Source organism: Seriola aureovittata, chromosome 9 (genome assembly GCF_021018895.1).
Source record: "Seriola aureovittata isolate HTS-2021-v1 ecotype China chromosome 9, ASM2101889v1, whole genome shotgun sequence".
Classification (NCBI taxonomy): domain Eukaryota; kingdom Metazoa; phylum Chordata; class Actinopteri; order Carangiformes; family Carangidae; genus Seriola; species Seriola aureovittata.
In genome coordinates, this window is record NC_079372.1 from 21,657,322 (window position 1) to 21,674,432 (window position 17,111).

Sequence of the window (17,111 nt, forward strand, 5' to 3'; positions counted from 1 at the left end):
GTGTTCATGAAACCAGCTGGAGACGACTTTTGCTTCGTGACATGGAGCATTATCATGATGGAAGTAGCCATTAGAAGATGGTTAACTGTGGCCATGAAGTCATGCACATGGTCAGCAACAATACTCGGATGTGGCATTCAATCAATGATTGATTGGTATTAAGAACGACTTGGCCACTAATTGGGCAAAACTCATTTTCTTAGAAGATTTCGCGTATTTACAGATTAGGTGTTTGAAAGGAGAGAGGACGTTTCTGTGTTTATTCGTGGAAATAATAAAACAGATTAATGCTCATCTACAAAGAAGGTATGTCTAATTTTTTTGCGGGTGCCTCTGGGAGATGGTGTGGAACAGTTAAAGATGAGAGGAGGGAACGATAAAATCAGCAACAAAGCTTTTCATCAAGATGTGTGTGTCTGAGTGTGTGTGTGTGTGTATGTGCGCGGCTGCATGGACAGACAAGTCTGTGGTCCATCTCCCTGCAGTGTAGAGGATATCTATTAATAAGTTCATCTGATTCATCTATAAATATATTTCTCCTCTTTCTCCTTACACTGGCTCGCTGCATAACAAGCTTTGACAGTAGCCAGTTGGGTATAGCCATGTGTGTGGATGGCGGGATGTGGGCGTGGAGGGCTGGTGTGTATATATGTGTGTGTTGGCGGAAGGGGGGGGGGGGCTGCGTTGGACGTAGGAGTCTTTGTTCTTCGGCACTAGGGTGTGCTAGCTTTTAGCACAGCGGACAGCGCCTCAGGCTTCTGTTTTGTTTGATTGCACAGAGCAGAGGAGGAAGGTTCTGCTGCTTCTAACCACATCAGTCGACACTGGGTTTATTTCCCCCCCAGTCCCAGGAGCTGTGGACCAGCCAAGTGCTTCCCACAGGGGGGGACCCCATCCTCCAATGCTCTTCCAGAGGGCTCCCCTGCGTCCCAAGGTATTGGCTAGTAAATGCTGTGTTTTTTGCGCGTGAGTGCAGCAAGTTTTTCCACATACAGACGACGTGCCCCAGACGACCATCCCCAGAACCACACACTGAATGTTTAAAACAGCAAATGGAAAAGTTTTGGATACATGTTGAATCACAAGAAGGGCCCCTCTTCACATTTCAGATGTCAGACATACATACTGTACCCTCTAACTCTCGCTCAAACTTTTTCACATCAAGGACCCCTGAACTGACACAAATTAGACCATGGACCCCCATCTGATAAGATTTTTCCTTTATTTGTTTTATTACAGAATGTGTTTGAAGCACATCACCAAAACGGTCACACATTCTCTCATTGTGTTGCTTATGGATGAAATTATAGTGAAAATAAATGATTCCCTTTCTGTCTGGAGACCCCCGGACCCCACTTTGAGAACCACGGCTCTAAACTTTGGTTTCATTAAAATAAGTGTCTGAGCTCCAAGGAGGTCAAATTATCCAAGATCACAGAGTCTAAACAAATTAATACAAATTAATGAAGCAGTTTTTTCCCCATTAATCATCTCATGACCCCTCAGATTTATGTCGTGACCCTTTGGAGGGGACCTGACCCACAGGCTGGGAACCACTGGACTAAGCTTTATAAAGTAATTAACCTGCAGCTTACACACTGATGTGTCAGTATTAACAACACAACCATGTAATATATAATATATCAATTACAGGGGCGATTATTCTGCAGAGTCAGTAATTTAACTTTTCTGTACTTTTGCTTAAGTATGGATTTTGAATGAGGGACTTTTACTTGTTATGTGTTTTGACATTGAAGTAAAGGTTCTGAGTTCTTCCATCACGTCTATCAGGATGACTCATTTTAATCAGTCTTCCTTGTACAGTCTTTTGCTGTAGGCTACAGTATGCAGTTGTTTCAAGACTTTTCCAATGCATTTTTTTTCTTTCATTCTATATGTAAATTCCAGTTTTGGTTGAATGTGACCAGTTTTTCGTCATCAAAATGTGAGCTGCAGGTTTTCTGTGCAGTCAAAAAACTGTAAATAAACTGTTTGTTTCCATCTGCATATAATATAACCTCCATCTTTTCTTTTCATCTCCTTTTAACGTCTACTTCTTCTTTCAGGCTGTAGAAAACAGAGCTGCTCTCTCAGAGGACGTGTTGCAGTGCTTAGCCCACACAGCCCTATAGGGGTTAGACGTTAATGTGCAATTCACTTGAAAATATAACCTTCTGAGGAAAATTACTGTTTTATTCATGCACAAATTGTTATTATTATTATTTTTTTTGGTGATTATTTGTTTCATATTGCATAAGGTTGTATTATTTTATGTTGGAAGATGTTTGTTGTTTTCTGGGTCTTTTGAATTAATTTTATTTAAATGTTAAAATTAAAAACTGTTGTAATTGTGTTTGGTTATGATTTGGATTTTGTTGTGAAGTCTGTGTTTCTAGAGAAAATAAAGTTTTGAATGTTCTCTAATAGTTGATGTTTATAACCTTAATATGATATAACATGATTCAGCTCACTGTGGGCATGTTAACCCTGAACACCATTAATGTTGAATTAAATTAGCCTGTTACAAATTTGTGACATGGGCTGTCTGCAGGTTAAATGTTATAAAGGTTATAAAAGAGATGAATATTTAACAAGCAGCCATGTTTCTGATTATCTGCATGTGTTTTTACAGATCTTAATATCAACTGATGATACCCTACACAGAGAGCGTACGCCTGCGGTGTGTGGTGTCGTCATCACGCAGCCGAGTAGGTGGGGGGTGACGTGTAGAGCAGCCCTCCAGCACCCCTCCCTCGCCTGACTCCTCTCGCGGATGCTGCGACCAAGCTCCTGTGCGCGCGGGCTCTCTCAGCGGCTCAACCCCTCCTCCTCCTCCTCCTCCTCCTCCTCCTCCTCCTCCTCCTCCAAAGATGTCGCATGAGCTTCTCCTCTCTCCGCGGCGTTTCTTTTCTTTTTTCTTTTCTTTTTCTTTCAGCGCCCTGAACAGTTAACCGAATTCAGACAGATTAGGAGCTCGCACTGGCCGCGAGCAGCCTCCCTCGTCCAGGCGCACGGACTGGCCCCCCTCCCCACAACGGAGGTGTTTAAACCCTCAACCCGGCGCATCCTCTCTCTCTCTCTCTCTAGCTCTCTCTCTCTCTCTCTCTCTCTCTCTAGCTCTCGCTCTCTGTCTCTCTCTCTCTCTCTCCTCAACCGCCGCAGAACTCCGCCGACCAACCGTCAGGTGACCGCGCGGAGCGGAATATTCATCAGCACCGTCGTCGTCTTTCATCCCTTCACTCCTCTGGACTCCAGGCAACCGGAGCTGCCGCAGACCCGGTCCCCGCTGTATCCTCGCATCTGGTTTGGGACATTCTCCGCTTCACGCACACGCAGATTAACGGGGATTCTGTCTCCCCGCCCGCGCACTGATGCTGATGTCCTTGAGCTCGGCCTGCACGGTGAGTCGGTGAGTCCGTGCGTGCCCGCGTGCGTGACTGTTATTTACCCCGGGCACTCGAGCGCCGTTTTTATTAGGGAAGATGTGTTGCCGGCGCTGAGATTCATTAATACATTGTAGGAGGGTTTTTAAGGGACCTGCAGATGTGAAACAGGCCTGATGTGGCATCTCTCATCACAGGCCTTACACTGTTATAATAGCCTAACAGCCCATACAGTATGACATACAATAATACCCTGGCAAACAGCGTTATGACATTTTGAGGGAGTATGTGTGTATGCGTGTGCGCGCATGTACGTGAATGTGCTTGTGCGCGCGTGTGTAGAGCTAATGATACATATCCATCCATCCCTCCATCCATCCGTCGATCCATCCCTTCGTGTCCTGTGTCAGTTGATGAAGGACTGCAATCCAACATTTTCACCGAGCAGCATGCGCTTTTCCTCCGCTCGCCTCTTGGTTTTCCCGGGCCCCAGTATATACCAGGCTGTAGGCTATTGTGTATCAATTGCGTTGTTTGTCGCACCTGCAGCGCTGAGCTGCGGGGGTGTCGGTTTGATCCGGTAATGATCTCTGGCCGGTCGGACCTTCACAACTCGCCCGGCGCAGGGTGGGTATGAGTTGGGCAGAGCGGGCCGGCGGTGGCCAGGCCGGTAACCTTGCGGAGGGACGTAGGGTAGGCAAGTGGCGCAACATAGGCTGCACTCTCTCTCTCTCTCCTTGCATTTTTAGCAGGCCTACAGTGTAGTCCCTCAGTTTTAATCACAACCTACTCCTGTTGCCATATATGTGCAGAGGATGAGCAGAGGGATGAAGCTTAGGCACGTCTGAAGGTGACCAGGAAAGGTCGTTTTGTGTGGGAAACACTGTTGCACGGGGCCATTCCAGCACACAAGTGCACAGTCTGGCTGACAATTGCCAGCTGAATTAAGTGTGTGTGTGTGTGTTTGTGTGAGAGAGAGTGTGTGTGTGTGTGTGTGTGTGTGTGTGTGTGTGTGTGTGTGTGTGTGTGTGTGTGTGTGTGTGTGTGTGTGTGGGGCTTTGGGTGGAGGTGGATAGCGGCTCATGTGGGAGGGACATGGGACACTGAGTGTGAGAGTGTGTGTGTCTGGACATGTGTGTTAGTTGTAATAGAGATACACACATCAGAGTGAACATCTTTCTGTCTTTCTTTTTTCTTTCTTTCTTTCTTTCTTTCTTTCTTTCTTTCGTTCTTTCTTTACATACCCCTCCTCCCCTCCGCTCTTGCTCTGTCAAACTTTCACCATCATCATCCTCATCAGCATCATCATCATCCAGTGGCTTTAATGAGCTCTACAGCGATGCAGATGTCTGTGCCTTGTTGGCGGCCCACCTTTAATGGCTCCAGCCACTGACTGTCGAATTCTAAGAGTGCTGTTCCCACTGGGCATTACAGAAGTGTGTGACTGGCACAGAGCCAGCGACGACAGGCAGCAGCCCAGATACAAGGGCCCCGCCAGAGGTGACCCTTCAGTTGCCTGTCAGAAAGTAGGACTGCAGCTGCACAGGTGGACCGCAGGCTGGTTATTGTAGGCTGGGAGATGAAATATTGACAAGTACACACACACACACACACACACACACACACATATCCTTGTACTTGTATTTTTGTGAGGACACTCTTGGACATAATGCATTCCCTAGACTCATACCCTAACCTCAGCCATAACAACTAAATGCCTAACCCTTAACTTAAAACCAAGTCGTAACCATCAAAAAGCCCTTTGAATATATGTCAATATCCTCACTCTGTAAGGTCTGTAAGTGAAACTGGTCCTCACAAAGATAGAAGTACAAATACACACGCACACACACACGCACACACACATCAGTAATGTGAACACACTCACCTAGCATGACAATTATGTGAAGAAGAAGTACTGACAGGAACATGAGTGCACACATGCTTGTGTTGTCACATGTGCTCAGGTTTGTGCATATGTAGCCTGGGTTGCCCCATCCAACACACACACACACGCACACACACACACACACACACGTGCACACACAGTGAGAGTCACAAAGCATACGCAGCCCTGCTGGCCTAGAATCAAATCCCGTGAGGACCATCTCTCCTGTGTCTTCCCCGCTCTGTACCCCTCTCAACCTTCTTGCTGCTGCGATAAAGAGAAAATACCCTGGGGGGGAAATGAGCGGCCACTTTCTCTTTAAAAAAAAAAAAAAAATAAAAATAAAACAATCAAATTGCTCCAACTCTCTAAGGGATGCGGAGAAGCAGGGCTAACATTCAGGATAAATGGGCAGGCCGCTGAGGACTGTGGTGACCTTTTGTCTGACTCTTTTCATGTTCAAACACATTTCCAGCCAGGACACCCCCCTAACCTCACTCTCTCATTTTGAAAGCGCCGTGGTGTATGACACATTTGTGTATGTGTGTGTGTGTGCGTTTGTGTGTCATGATGGAGATCATGTCTCTGGGCATGACTGGTAGTGTCTTTGTGTGTTTACTGTACATTTGTGCTGCTTGCTAAAGTGGACCGAGTTAGGAACGCGTAACAAATCGAGTGACAAAGTCTTTTTTTTTTATTTTTTATGTAATGCAGGCTCACATGCGCACACATATGTACACATGTGCGGTGCACACATCAAAGCTCCGCAACAAGCAGAAAGACATGGTCAGAGTTAGTTGCAGTAGTTGGAGGGTTTGAGCAGAAGAGCTTTCTCTTGTGTGAGTGTTATAAAATCAGACAGAATCAGTGAGTAAGAGACAGGGCTGGGAAGAAAATGCGCGACTGGCTGAGTAAATAAATGATTGCAGTAGCAGGAAGCAGATAGACAGGGAGAGCAACAAAATGAGGGAGTCAGGAGAGGAGGGGGGTAAAGAGGAAAAGGTAAAATGATAACAAGCAATGAGACACCACAAGACAATACAAGGCAAAGAAAAAGAGAGTAAACTCATATAGATAGAGTCGACAGATAGATACAGATTAATAGATGGAAGAGCAGGCAAATGAGAAAAAGATGGAGAGCGAGAGGAAGCTTCAAAGGCAGAGCAGGGTGACTCAGTCATAAACTAACACTCTCAGTCAGGATAGAGGCATGGCAGGGCAGGGAGGGAAAAGGGAGGGAGAAGATGCAAGAGGCAGAGGACGCTGAGGGAGAGCGAAGAGTGGAGAGGAGGGAGGAGAAGAGGAATTAATGATGAGCTCCAGTTTTTTTTTTTTTTATGCTCGTCCTTATGTAAAATACCCTGATATTGAAATCAGAATATGTTGTGTCATGTGTGATGCTGAGAGTATTTAGTTACAGCTGGCACTAATTGCTCATGTGGGATGAAGCTTCTTCTCAGTCAGTGTGGCTGAAGGAAGCGAGTTGCTGCTCTGCGAGGCGGTACTGAGCGGTGCTGCTATCTGTGTCAGATTTATTTTAATTAAATCAGTTCCAGAGATGGGTTGAAATGTTAATTCAGTGATTAGGAAATTGTTTTTCAGTGGATTCAACAAGAGCGGCTCGGTTTAGGAAACTTCCCGCTCTCAGGTCTCACCAGCTTCAAACAAATTGAACCAGAATCAGTCGCACCTTCGAGGCTCGTGGATGTGTCCAGGCGTGGTGTGGTGTGGTGTTTGAAGTAATATTACCTGAGTAAACCTAAAGGAAAATGCTGGAAATACATAGATATGCACATATATAAATACAATAGCCTTTAATTTTCTTATTATCACAAAAGACCAAAACCAACAATGAATCTATCTACTAACATGTTCTGTGTGTGTATCAAAGCCTGGTGTATCTTATTCCTTTGAGCCATCGAGCTCCATTGTTGTCTAAAAACTATTAAAAATACATCAATGACATGTTCCTTCATTGCTACGAACACACACGGTAGTTCATTTTGACTCCGTCTCACAATACCTGTGCTGCTGCTCTAAATACTCAATGTACACCCGAATGTGTATTAATCCGCAGCTGAAAATAGTCCTCAATTAAGGCAATGTTTACTGCTGTTTGAAAAACAGCTGTTAAAAACTACAGTTGCTTAAAAAAAATTACTGAGTTTCTTTAAAAACTAAAGTATATGTTTGTGAGGTGTTTTTAAAGATTTATGTTTTCAGTAGGAGCTAATGGGCTCAGGACTGAGAGCCAGCTGAGAGATGTACCTCCACATTGTTGGTTTTGGTCTTCATTGGCTTTATAGAATAACGTCGTCCTATAACAGATTATTGAGGCAAAGTGTTGCTGTACTGATACCCAGTAAAGTCAGTATGAGATATTCTAACTTTGTTTGTTTCTTCTGAAGACCATCATGCTCATGTTTTATTTAAAAGCAACGTTCAGAAGGTTGTTTGATTTTTGCAGCTTGTTGAAAACAGGTGTGGTGGAATGTAATGATGCAAACCTCAGTCTAAAGACTTTGTTTTCCATTTTCTCCATTTAAAGATGCTATAATCTGTGTTTTCATGCTAGCAATGGATGATACTAATGAAAGGTGTTGCTATCACCAACTTCCCCCTGACCCTTTTTGTGTCTTTTAATTCAGTGTTTTGGTTTTACATTCAGCAACTTTACAGCTGTTTTCAGCTGAAAAGTTAAAAAAAATTAAAAAAAAAAAAAAACCCACATGTATGCTAGCTACCCAAACATTGTGGAGCATTTAGCTGCTAAAGATTTTTCCTCAGGAGATGGTAGCGTTAATATAGAACTTACCTTTTTCAGTCCAAAAACACAAATGAATGCTAATGTTGCTCAGTCTCAGCTGGATATGTACATAAGCTACTGTTTGCTAACATGTTAGCCACGACCACTTGAGATTACAATGTGTGGATGTTGTTACAGTTTTTTCTGCTGCCCCCAAGTGGCCAAAAAAATCAGTTAATGCATGAGAAAAAGTGTGTCAAGATGGGCAATGATTATACCAATAAGGTATAGTCAGATGTATCATCCTTGTACCTTGTACCGATTTCCTAACATGACTTTATACTTCAGGTCGTACTTTGGTATTATTTAGATCAAGACTGAGGAATTGATGGTGGATTTTCAGCCACTGCATCAAAGGTGCACAGCTGACTCCAGTTGTAGCCTTGTCTCTGTCTCAGAAATGATTTGATGTGATGACAGTGAGTGAGATCAATAGAACAGAGTGGTAATGTTTTATCTCTTCCTTGCACTCTCTCAGGTCCTGGTGGTGCAGCAGTAGCTACCTCTGAACTGGATCCACGTACTGTCTCTGACTTATCAGCCGCCTTTGCCTCGCTCGCCCCTCTCTCCATCCGTCCGTCATCCCTCCGTACCCGTCTGCAGAGTCCGTCAGCCCGTCCCAATGTCCATGGACTGGCCGTGACCCCGGAGGGAGGGGGACAGAAACGAAGAAAGAGCGGAGTCGCAGAGGAAACGGAGGAGAAGGAAGCTGGATTCACTCAGACGTCACGCTTCTGAAGTGCCCCTGCTCGCTGTCCTTCATCCCCCTCACCCTCCTCCTCCTCCTGTTATGGAGAATTAAAGGAGCAGTGGGAGGCTAGGCCAATATAGTGAGGAGACAAAAACACATAACCATCATTGCCCTTAAATAAGATTAAAGAAGGGTTTAGGCGTGTCGTTATAATTACACATTTTAAAGTAAGATATTAAGGCAGAGATTCTGACTGTTGAGCACATGAACACCCCTCCACCAACCAAACGAAAGTGGAACTGAGTTGAGGACAGACTACGGAGAGAAAGGAGGACCACAACAGAAAAAACCCTAACTGACATGTCAACAACAGCCACGATGGGTGAAATGGCAAACAGCGCAGTGGAGTTTTATCCCAAAGGGACTAGAGGCGGGGGCGGAGGAGGAGGAAGGGCAGATGGCAGCCACGCAGGGGGAGACTTTGGGGTCACGGTGATGGACCTCAGGGAGCTGATGGAGCTCCGAGGGACCGACGCCCTGCAGAAGATCCAGGACAGCTACGAAGACACAGAGGGGCTCTGCCAGAGACTACAGTCCAGCACCACTGAGGGTGAGCGGGCATGAGGGGATACATGGGTTAAAAAGTAGATGGAGGGATGGATGAATGAATAATGGAGGAGTAGATGGCTAGATGGATGAATGGGTGAGGGCACAGATGTATAAATAGACTGACGGAGGGGTGGATGGGTGGATGAGTAGATATATGAATGGGTGAATAGCTTGCCCGCTTGCTGGATGGATGGATTTGTAGAGTGGATGAATGGAGATGGGCGAACAGGGAGATGAACTGAGATTAGCTGAATGAAAGAGTGGAAGGATGGAGGACACTGCTCTCTCCCCTGGAGTCACACGTCTGTATGTGTGCTGATTTCTTCATCATCATCATCATCATATGGCTCAAACAAATGAGAGCGATCACATGATCACACATTACTGACAAATTGTACTGTTCACAAAACTGACCAGGGCAACACTGATTCTACTTTACAAACACTTAATTAAAACACAAGATGGTCCTGAAATCATCTCCATCACACAGTAATCAGTCATTTTTATCACATCCTGTAATCCGGGCTACAGGAGGCCACAGTTTCTGGTGGAGCTGAATGCATGGAGAATATGGGTGGATGAATTGATTGATGATTAGATGAGGGGATTACAGTGGATGAATGGATGGAAAGCCAACAGAGCAAATCAATAAATGGATGAGTGGAGTAAAAGTGTGCAAGGACTGACAGGAATTTCCAACTGCAACTGTTACAGATGAAAATACTTTCATTTTTCATTCTGTCTACATATCTATATCTGTATATATCTATATATAGATATAGATCAATATCTATATATATATATTCATTATAGATGAATCCAGTTAAATTATAGTTAATTTACAATGATGAGAAACAGAGAAAAGTGTCAAACCCTGACATTGTGAAGCTGAACTAGCAAATATTCAACCTTTTTGCTCAAATTATTAATCAATTATTAAAAGAGTTTGTGATTTCATGATTAGTTTATTACTTAGTTGACTAATTGTTTCAGCTGTGTCTATTTTAATGATAAATAAAGAATAATAACCAGAGCTGAAATTAAATGATTGATTGAAAATTAAGCTGCAGTGACAATTTTTTTTATCATTATAAACTGAACTTATCAGACAAAACAAACTAAATGAAGATGTTCCTTTTACCATCCTCTGTCAATTTGTCAATTTTTAAACCATGAATAATCAATAGTTTAAACCAAAGTGAAAATAATCAGGTGTTGCAGCCCTAATAAACAACTGACAAAGTGTGAATTGAAACTGCCTAATGAACGTTTGATATTTTTACTTAATATATAAATGATCAATTTGACCAGTTGATTAATCAACTAATTGTTTCTGCAATAATTTAAGATAAAATTAAGAATGATAAAAAACACTCTCTCTCTCACACACACACACACGCACACACACGCACACACACACACACACACACACACACAACACACACACACACAATAATAAGTTAATATGATTATGCCAATCAAACATTTGTAGTGACTATTGACAGTGTGGGTTTTTAGTGTGTGTGTGTGTGTTTGTTGGTGTTCATGCGCAAACTTGTATGTTCTAACATGGGTGTGGTACCACACTACGCCCACTCCTCCAACTAGTTTGTAACCTAGCAACACAACAGCAGAAAGAAGTTGGCTGGGAAAGTCAGTGAGAGAGAGAGAGAGAGAGAGAGAGAGACAGAGAGAGAGAGAGAGAGAGAGAGAGAGAGAGAGGGGGAGAGAGAGAGAGAGAGAGAGACAGAGAGAGAGAGAGAGATGGCTGAGAGCTGTGAGATGGAGCCGGTGAGGAACAGAGAGGGGTGAATGGAGAAAGAGGAGTGTGTTTTCGAGTGTAAGCAAAGTCTATGAGGTGTGTGTGTGTGTGTGTGTGTGTGTGTGTGTGTGTGTGTGTGTGTGTGTGTGAGAGAGAGAGAGAGAGAGATGGAGAAAACGTGAGAGAGTAGTTGGGTGTTGAGTTACAGTAAGTCTGTGTTGAGTGTTGCTAATTTGATACTGTGAGCTGGTCAGGAATCAGTGCAGCAGGTCCCAACAGACACACACACACACACACACACACACACACACACACACAGAGAGTCATGTATCTGCAGTTGTCCCTACAAAGCACAGTTGGCAAACAACACACAAACACATACACACAGACACAATTGCTGCCCTCCACACACACACACACACACACTTCTTTGACACCGTGCTGAGTTTCACAAACTACATATTGTGTGTTCTGGCGTGACAATCCAGCCAAAGCGCAAATGCAGATACAGGAAGATGTTTCTCACCTTGTAGGACTCATTACTCTGCTCAGACTCGCAGCTCAGGATGTTTCCTGCTCCACATATGAGGCGTTTGGCAGCAACACAAAAGCTGCTGCCTCTGTTTCGTATGACGGCGATAAGACTGATCACAGAGCAGGAACCGGCAGATCAGATGGGGGAAAATATGGCAGATGCATATTTTACAACAGTACAACACAAACAGACAGAGTATCACACACACACACACACACACACACTTGGATAAATGTACCATATGCATATACATTATGATGCTGAACATCAGCTGTAACATGATACACAGAGCAGAGTGGGAGGTTAAACCAATACAGAATGGGATATCTCTCTCTGTCTCTCACACACACACACACACACACACACACACACACACACACTCTCACACACACAGATATGGATACCCTGGCACTGCAGTATGAGACCATTATATCCACATTGAAGACAGAGAAAGGAGGAAGAGAAATTATGAGAAAGAGAGGGTGAGGAAGAGTGTGTGTGTGTGTGTGTGTGTGTGTGTGTGTGTGGTGATGGGGGGGTGAGGAGGGAAAGCTAGAACAGCTTGCCGCATTGTCAAGGACACATCAAGGGGAAATTGAGAGAGGGAGAAAAAGAGACGAAAGAAGCTGTGGAAGAGGAAGAGGAGGAAAGGAAGAACGGATGGATGGATGAGTGGATAAGGAAGAAAGAAAAGAAGGGAGAGAGAGGGAGGGATGGACTAATGAAAGAAGGATACAGCTCACTATGATTACTCAGCATAAGGTCACCTGTGTTCTCTCTCTCCCTGTCTCTCTCTGCCTCGCTCTGCCTCGGCCTGAACCCTGTTGAACGTCATATTGCTACACAACTCTTCGGCAACGTTGGGAGCTTCATATGACTCCCTGCAGCAAGCACACTGGACCAGGATGTCTCCGAACACACACACACACACACACACACACACATACACACATACACACATGGGCAAACTGACGCAAAGACAGTCACCAATCTTAGCCAACCACAGCGCCCCCCCAGCAGCCAATCAAAAAAACAAAAAAAAGAAAAACAGCTCCGCTTCAAAGCCACTGCCACTGAAAGAATGACATCACCTGTTGCTGGGCAGAAACCTGTTAGAGACAGGAAGCCCTGGACCTGATATCCTGGTCACCATGGAAACTGAATCACTTAGGGGTGAGGTTGAAGGGGGAGAGGAGGGTGAGGATGGAGATGTTGCAGTGAGGCTGGAGATGAGAGAGACCAGGGTTTAGAGGCAGGAGAGTAAATTTGGAGTTAGCTGCTATAATTCATGATTTGACTTTGTTTGATGCGTTTTTAAATATTTTACTGGGTAGAGAAAGTTTGGTAGATTTTCTGGAGTGAATCTTTGTTCTGATTTTGCATGTGTGTAGCAGTGTGTGTGTGTCTAGCTGCTAAACACTGCTAAATTGTATGACACTGTGTGTGCAGATGTATACAAAGAAATTTTCTAACAACTGTCCCTGTGACTTTCTCGCCGTCTCAACCTCCCTCTCCATCTCTCAGGTCTCACTGGGGACCCAGCGGACCTGGAGCGTCGGCACCAAGCGTTTGGCCAAAACTTCATCCCCCCGAAGAAACCCAAGACTTTCCTGGAGCTCGTGTGGGAGGCCTTGCAGGACGTCACGCTCATCATCTTGGAAGCCGCCGCCATCATCTCCCTCGGCCTCTCTTTCTACCAGCCTCCTGGGAAGGAAAGCGAATGTGAGGACAGGGCAAAGAGGGTGGGGTGGATAATTTTGGAAGGTGTGTTAGGGATGAAGCTGGATGTGAAAAACAGCGGAGATGAGAGGTGGAGAGCAAAAGAAGGGAGGAGAGAGAGGTGAGGAAGAAGACGGATCCTTGTTAGAGAGCAGAGCAGGAATGAGTCATAGAGGAAGCTGAGGTTGTAGGAAGAGAAGAGAAGAAGATGTTTAGGAGGTTGAAAAAGACCTTTGGCTCTAACAAGGTGAGAGCTAAAGAAAAGGAGAACAATGACACAGAGTATTAAAACGAGCCTATGCAAATTTTGCTCAGCATTGTGGCCATGAGCAACAATCACATGATGATCAAGTGTTTCGGTAAAGCAGGTCTAGGTTCTATATTAATACTGTGAAAGTATCAAAGCCTCAGTCCACAGAGAAATACACACAGCCTGTATTCAGAAACTGAGCCTCAAAACAAGCCGTCAGGACTTCTGTAACTTTGTGATGTCACAACAATGCAGGCGACACTCTCAGAAATGCCCCAAGCCCCCCCCCCACCTGGACCCACCATCCAACCTTGCAGGATTTGGTTTCTCTGAGAGTTTACCTGAAATCTGCCATATTGTTATCAGATCACTCGCCGACCTGTTGTTGCTAGAGCTCCAAAGAGAAGTCTGAGAGAGGAGATGTAAAACTACACTGAGATGGTTTTTGGTTCTTAAAACAACAAATATATCTTCTTATGGATCAACATTTCAAATAAAACACAGGAAAAGTGTTTTAAAAGATAATTTGGTCAAATTTTTGGTTTGGCAACATTGGGTTAATGGTAAATGATAAAACATAAGAGAAGGAATAGTAAAGAAGAGTCCACCATCTTTATACCAGACCAAGTCAAATCAATTGAACTGATGAACTTGATTGTTTTATTGCCGATACATTCAGCTTTTCATTTGTAAGAATTTGCCTTTTTTTCTTTTTTAAAGTTACATAATGTTGCTTTAAAGATTTAAAGGTCGAGTGTGGGAAGAAAAAACAGGGAGAAGATTGAAGGACTTTTTTTATCAAAACATTTGCAGTCTCACCTTAGACACCTCAGTGCAGGAGAAGAGAGAGAGAGACGAACCAAAGCATGTGAAGCAGCTGGACTCACACTGCTCTTAATGTATCTGCGGTACCTGCCTCAGGTGTATTCACAGATTTACAAATTCAAAGGTATTTTCATTTTAGAAAGCAGCGTGTTAATTGATCGACATATTGTTCTTGTCCATTTTCTTGTTGTTAACTGAAGATCTGCTATGAAATGATCTTATCGTGTTTGAAAATGCACAAAATAAAAGGATACCAGTTCAACAGACAAAAGCCGATGAGAGGAAACATGAAAGGGATTACTAAATTGTTGCCATTAGCTTGCTGGGTCTGTTCACCACAGTGACAGATCATGATAGGGAGGAAGTGGGCTCAGCGGACAGACAGAGGAAATATGGGACTATTGTAGCTCTGTCTGAAACCGCATAGTGCACTCTAGATAACAGCAACACACGCAAACTCTCCTCGCAGTAATGTCATTAGGTAGAGTGGTGAGGCATAAAGTATACGCATGAACCTTTTCTTTTAAATTTGTTAATGATGAGGATACACACAAACTTTAGTCAAAGGCAGCAGCGGTAAGTAACAGCCACAGCAGTCTGCCACATTGTTTGTTTTAAGGTTAAACCTAAATGTCTTACTGTGGCTCACCAGAAAGAGTCAGGATGTTGTGATATCTGTCATCTGTCAGTTGTAGTGTCGGGTAACTTTACATTTGGATCACACGTTGTTTGTTTGGTAGCTAACCACCAATCAGCTACTTCGGATTAATTACTATTAGTTTCCCTTGTTTCACCAAATATCTGACTCATCACACATCTCCTCTGTCCCGCTCTCTCCAGCATGTGGGAACGGTTCAGGGGGTGCAGAGGACGAAGGCGAGGCCGACACGGGCTGGATAGAGGGTGCGGCCATCCTGCTGTCTGTCGTGTGCGTCGTCCTGGTGACGGCGTTCAATGACTGGTCCAAAGAAAAGCAGTTCCGGGGTCTACAGAGTCGGATCGAGCAGGAACAGAAGTTCACTGTCGTGCGGAAAGGAAATGTCATCCAGATCCCTGTGGCTGACATGGTGGTTGGGGACATGGCCCAGGTCAAATATGGTGAGGAGACCAGTGCAAATGCTTATTATATAAAAGTGGAGCAACTTACAAATATTTTTACTATCAATTAATTCAGGGGTTTTCAAAGTCTGCGATTGTGGGTCTCCCTTCAGACAAACCTTGGAAAAAGGCGCCCCCTCATTTTGCTTGGTTTGTTTCGCTCAATTACTGGATGCTTATGGGATCATGATTATGTTATTTGATCCTATAGACACTGAACAAATGAGCCAAGATGGCCTAAAACTGCTGTTTGACATAACTTGAGACTAAACCAAATACATAAAAAAGGTCTGCCTTGAGGCTTTTATTAGTTTCTGACTCTGGAAAGTGGGAAGAACAGTAAAATTCCCCAAAACTATCTCTTTTACCAAATCACACACATTCAGGCTAATTTACAGGATCTCCTTTTTATGACTAATGTAATAACATTCACTGAGCCTCCCCTGAAACTGTTTGGAGCCCCTGTGGTGAGGCCCGCCTCCCAGTTTGAAAACCTCTGGCTTAATTAATTTATATTTTTTCTAACTGAATGATTACTAATATATATATATATATATATATATATATATATATATATATATCTAACAATGCACATGAAGTTGCGAGAAACAAAACGTAAGTATTGACATTTTTTTCCTGAGCAGCAGTATAAATCTCAAAAATGTCAATCATTGACGCTGCTAACTTCTAATACCAATAATCATGAGTAATGTGCATACATAGTACAACAAACGCCAGCTACAGAAACTCCTCCATGTAAATCTAATTTCATGAAGTATGTTTTTGAAAACACTCTCTTTACAGTATTGACTAAAAATATTAAAACTGGGGTAAGTCTGCACGAAAATGAAAAATCAGATCTTTTTCAAACAGGAAACTCTTCTTCCTGTTTGGTCTTTTCTGGCTCTTGTCTCTGTTGCTACCACTGATACCATGTTCAAGCCTGTTCAGGAAAGCAGCAAGTGATTGTCTTAGCTTAGCTTAGCTTAGCATAAAGACTAGTAACAGGGAAGATAGCTAGCCTGGCTACACTGCCCCAACATCCTAGCTGTATGTCACTTCATATTTAGAATAAGCTTCAGTGGTATTTAACTTCTCATATAACTCTTGGTAAACATGAATAAGCCTATTTCCCAAAATGTCCACTATTCCTGCTGTACCTGTATGTATCACCTAACATGTCCACAACATGCTGAAATCTGCTTGTTAGGCCAATCATGCACTGACATGTCAAAAAGAAAATTAATTATAATGTGAATCAAACACTGATCTGTGCACGTGTGTGTTCAGGGGATCTGCTGCCAGCTGATGGTATCTTGGTTCAAGGCAACGATCTGAAGATAGATGAGAGCTCTCTGACAGGAGAGTCTGACCACGTACGCAAGTCTGTGGATAAGGACCCGATGCTGCTCTCAGGTTTGTTTTCACATTGTTGAATTTTGTCTCCACCACAAAGCTCGCACTACTCAGAGGATATCTATAGAAACATCATAGACCTCAGGTCACCCCTGTAGAAATGATCTGATAACATCCTGGATCAACTTT

At 43.7% G+C, this 17,111-nt stretch overlaps 1 protein-coding gene across 4 annotated transcripts in view; it reads left to right on the plus strand.

Annotated features, from left to right (window-relative positions):
* Window positions 1-2,804: 2,804 nt before the first annotated feature.
* Window positions 2,805-17,111, plus strand: part of atp2b3b (ATPase plasma membrane Ca2+ transporting 3b) — a 41,601-nt gene continuing 27,294 nt past the window's right edge. The window contains exons 1-5 of one of the 4 annotated variants that reach the window (XM_056384507.1): window positions 2,805-3,401; window positions 8,556-9,378; window positions 13,199-13,396; window positions 15,309-15,566; window positions 16,857-16,982. In XM_056384507.1, the coding sequence (XP_056240482.1) occupies window positions 9,129-9,378; window positions 13,199-13,396; window positions 15,309-15,566; window positions 16,857-16,982 (832 nt within the window). In that variant the 5' untranslated portion in view covers window positions 2,805-3,401; window positions 8,556-9,128. Of the gene's footprint in view, window positions 3,410-8,555; window positions 9,379-13,198; window positions 13,397-15,308; window positions 15,567-16,856; window positions 16,983-17,111 lie in introns of all 4 variants that reach the window. The other 3 variants (XM_056384505.1, XM_056384503.1, XM_056384506.1) reach the window with 3 other exon arrangements.